The sequence below is a fragment of the Branchiostoma belcheri genome, unplaced genomic scaffold (genome assembly GCF_001625305.1).
Source record: "Branchiostoma belcheri isolate BF01 breed outbred unplaced genomic scaffold, Haploidv18h27 scaffold53, whole genome shotgun sequence".
In the NCBI taxonomy this organism is placed as follows: Eukaryota; Metazoa; Chordata; class Leptocardii; order Amphioxiformes; family Branchiostomatidae; genus Branchiostoma; species Branchiostoma belcheri.
In genome coordinates, this window is record NW_017804165.1 from 134,045 (window position 1) to 137,961 (window position 3,917).

At 39.1% G+C, this 3,917-nt stretch overlaps 1 protein-coding gene across 27 annotated transcripts in view; it reads right to left on the reverse strand.

Moving 5' to 3' along the window:
• Nucleotides 1–3,917, reverse strand: part of LOC109480899 (eyes absent homolog 1-like) — a 120,042-nt gene that overhangs the window by 19,582 nt on the left and 96,543 nt on the right. For 21 of the 27 annotated variants that reach the window (XM_019783237.1, XM_019783248.1, XM_019783250.1 and 18 more), the window contains one exon: nt 2,005–2,106. In XM_019783237.1, the coding sequence (XP_019638796.1) occupies nt 2,005–2,106 (102 nt within the window). The remainder of the gene's footprint in view (nt 1–2,004; nt 2,107–3,917) is intronic. The other 6 variants (XM_019783254.1, XM_019783263.1, XM_019783251.1 and 3 more) reach the window with 1 other exon arrangement.

Genomic DNA, 3,917 nt, shown 5'->3' on the forward strand with positions numbered 1-3,917 from the left:
CTTCTTCCACAGACATATATCATTTCAGGCCTTTCAAAAACCCTAACCCCACCTGGACTAGGAGGCTCTACCTGTTCTGCGGGGCTTTCCCGGCTCTGAGCTGTGTGAATCCCAGAGTTTTTCATGTGCACTGCGCTGGTTCCATCTAAGTTTTACAGGCCTGAGCACACAGGATCCTCAGCACCTTTATAACCTTAATATCAAGCCATCTACAGTTACATGTCATCAAAGAAACACTTCCTTGAGCCATCCATACCTGTCAACAGGTCGCAGATGCTTCGCTCACCTAGATTGTTCCATTACAATCATACAAGGGGGATCTAATCCTGCATTTTAGTGTTGGGGCCGTCAGGGATTTCTGCTAAGTGTATTCAGAGAAATGTGCATTAAAACTTGACTTCAAACACTTCTGCGGTGCCAGTATTTTGTGCAAACCCTGCAGCTAAGTGTTGTAGAACTACCTGTAGAATACAAAAACCAAAAGAAATTTCTGTAATGGTTAATTCTTACCAGCTGACATAATTCTGGGGAACCTGACTTTCAACTGTTTGGACAGTTAGTGGACTGTTCATACTTGATTAGCTTCCAAAAATTCCATAATTTTCCAATCCTATTACAGACACATTTTTGCAAAAAGCCACTTACAACCGAACATATACAATTTCATAACATCAAAGACACTAAGTTTATTTTGGTAGACAGATGATAATTACCTTTCATGCTGCATAATTATAAATGACAGATGGTCCCTTTTAAATAAGACTAGAGATGAACTTGTTCTTGAAAATCCATTTCCAAATGCAAGACATTTGACCAGGGATGTATACTGTTTCTGCTGGTGACAGACAAACTGTTGTCTTATGTTTCAAAACTTTAATCAACATCAGAGAGACAATTTGTCTGTTTATATTAGTAAGCTTCTGAAGTGCATTATCACATTCTTAAGTCCTGTTACAAATTACAATCCTATTATCAGAAACAGAATTTTCTTCTGCATTTACAACTCATCTCTTCATAAAAAAAAATCTGTACAGAAATGAAAGAGGGAGACAGACTTTAAAGTTTAATATTCATTTCTATTCAATGTCTTTTTCTGTAAAAACCTTTCGTTAATTACACAGTTATCCTAATGGCCAATCAGTTAAAATCATTTTGAAATTTTAGAATCTGTATACATGTACCATTTTCACCTAAATTTGTTTCAACAAAATATCTTGTATGCCTTTAGCAGTCAAGTCACTACTGTATTAGATATGACTGCAGATTCACTAATCTATAATTCCATAGTTATTGCTTTGCACCAAATATTTTCTGTGACCATTGTTACCTAATAACCTGCTCAACACTGCACTAGAATTGTCGTCAAGCAGATATGGATGTACGTACATGTACAGTGCAGTTAACCTTCAGAACAAAAATGTCAAAATACCTCTCAAAGATCAAATCTTTAAAAAGGACAAAGCAATAAATTCAAGACATTATCACCAGCAAATTTGATGGACAGACAGACAGTATATGTCAAGTTCTGCAGTAGCGCCCATTAAGACACAGAGGCAACAGTCCCAATCCTATTAGTAAAGCCTGGATCACTGGATTCATCAAATATTCAAAGGGCAGGCTCCACCTGGTCAGAGGTCTCTCCTGTTTCATAACTCTCAACACTGAGGAGGTCCTGATGGTCAGTAACAAGGACAACAGGCACCCATTGTAAGAAGCATTTTACATTTTGTAAGTGCTGAGGAACTATTGGGAGGGTAAGAAGACAATACTACACAAATATGACTTTTCTTCGAAGTACAAATGTACATGTATTTAGTTCCCTTTACCTTTACCTAGTCCCAACCCAAAGTATTTGCTGAGGTCATATTTGCCAAGTGCTGCCTGTACTTGCTAGTATCCTACCAAGAGATGTGATGCTTTAAAACATCAGAACTAATTATTTGTACCCGAGATGTAGATGTAGTAAGGGTAGAGTGAGTGTGAGAGTAAAGGAAGAACACGTACAGTGGTACCTACCTCTAGATCGTTGAAGAAGAGGTGGTTATCAGCCAGGTTGAAGATCATCTCCTCCATTCTCAAGCCCAGAGCCACAGCCTGCTGGGGGTCCTGGCAAATACAAGAAAAGGGAAACATATTTTAACAATAAAATAAACATACTTTACTTCCAATTGTCAGACGTAGACTATATATAACATTGAATAACTCATTTGAAATTTTCAATTCATAAACAAATGATATTGATAATATGATAAGATAGAATACACAATGCTAATCTGCTTTTGGATGAGACATGAACTGAAAAAAAGTTAATCATCATTATCACTATCATCATCATCATCATCGGCTGCAATACTGTATAAAACATTGCCACATGCCTAGTTACAGGCCAGATAGTCGTTTCTGTACCAAAAGCTTTGAACGAGCTTGTAAAAGAATTGTCACTGGAAGATCTGGACATTTCCCCTTTCACAGACCTGACCTCCGTGCCAGTCTTGTGTACTTCTGGACAAATTGCCAGTCCATTAAGGAAAGGGGTTCAAGTACATTAAGGCTGTACAGATCCCCATGGTACACCTTCTGGTTATCGTGTTTGCAACACAACAGAGCCATCGAAAAACCTTCTGTAAGGTTCCTAACTTCACAGGGAACCACTTGGAAAGTTTCCAGAGCAAACAAGTCTGAAACTCTATTTCCTGCTCTCTCTCTTTCAAGATGACCACACGAAAGTCAACTCTTTCCCCACAAGAAGTGTGTGATGCATTCAGCACTTCCCTAAAAAGGCATTCATGAATAAGAATGATGGAATTGTTTACTGGACTCTGAACAGGTCACTATTTCTTCTGTCTAAAGCACCAAGCACATATACATCATCGGTACGATGTACTGACTGTATACATGTTTTAGCTGGTGTGTTGCACTAAAAGGTGGTTATACTGGCTACACAGATACAAACTGGACAGGCCAAGGTAAGGCGTCCCGTGTCTGTGAGCGTACATGTACATGTACATGCCACCCCCAGGATTGAGACAGAATTCTCAGAAAGCATGACTGTTGCCTGGCATGTGTAAGCTGTGGACTCTACCACAGATAATCCACATCAGGGCACTCTGTGTCTTACATGCACATGGCTGGATTTCTGGGATCAACTGGACTTCAACTTGAAGTTCTCAAAGGTAATACTCAAATCAGACATGTCTGGCCAAAGGAAAAACATCTGCAATACATGTATTCCTTACATTCTGTGACTTTTCTATGGGAAGTGGCCTCTTTATGCCTTCTCAGAATATAGTTGTGTACAAACCAGTAATATCAGGTGACAAACTGTCACAAATGCACATATATATTCCAGCATCACCTCTGCTTTAGTTTTGGCGAACCTCGAGGTATGAAAATAAATATCACACTTGTCATCAGCCTGAATTTGCCTTTCAATATTAAGGTATGTTAATACACATGTATTGTCTTATGCTTTGTCTTATCTTGTTGTCAGTTAGGGAGGGAGCATCTAATTCTAGACAACTACATTGTAGTAATATTCTAGCCTCCTCCTGTCTTGTCTGGTAGCCACTCCTGTACTGCTGCCTACACAAATAACCTGTCTGTCTTATCAGATCTTGTCTGGGATTTGGAGTTTGGCTGAAGGCAGGGGCAGGTGGGACTGTGGGAGCTAGGTGGGGATATTGGCTGCCTAATCACTACCACATGGCCCTAATCTGGTCCTGATTAACCAACAAAGAGCAATAATTGCCAATAATCTTGGATGATTAACTAATTAAAGCTTACTGCGGGGCATAATTTCGGAAAATTGAAGTTGGGGGCATTTTGATAAACACCTGGATTATGAAGATTGAAAATAGTTTTGTTAATCCATCATATTACTGCCTTGAGACGAATACCATGAACTTGGACTTCATTTT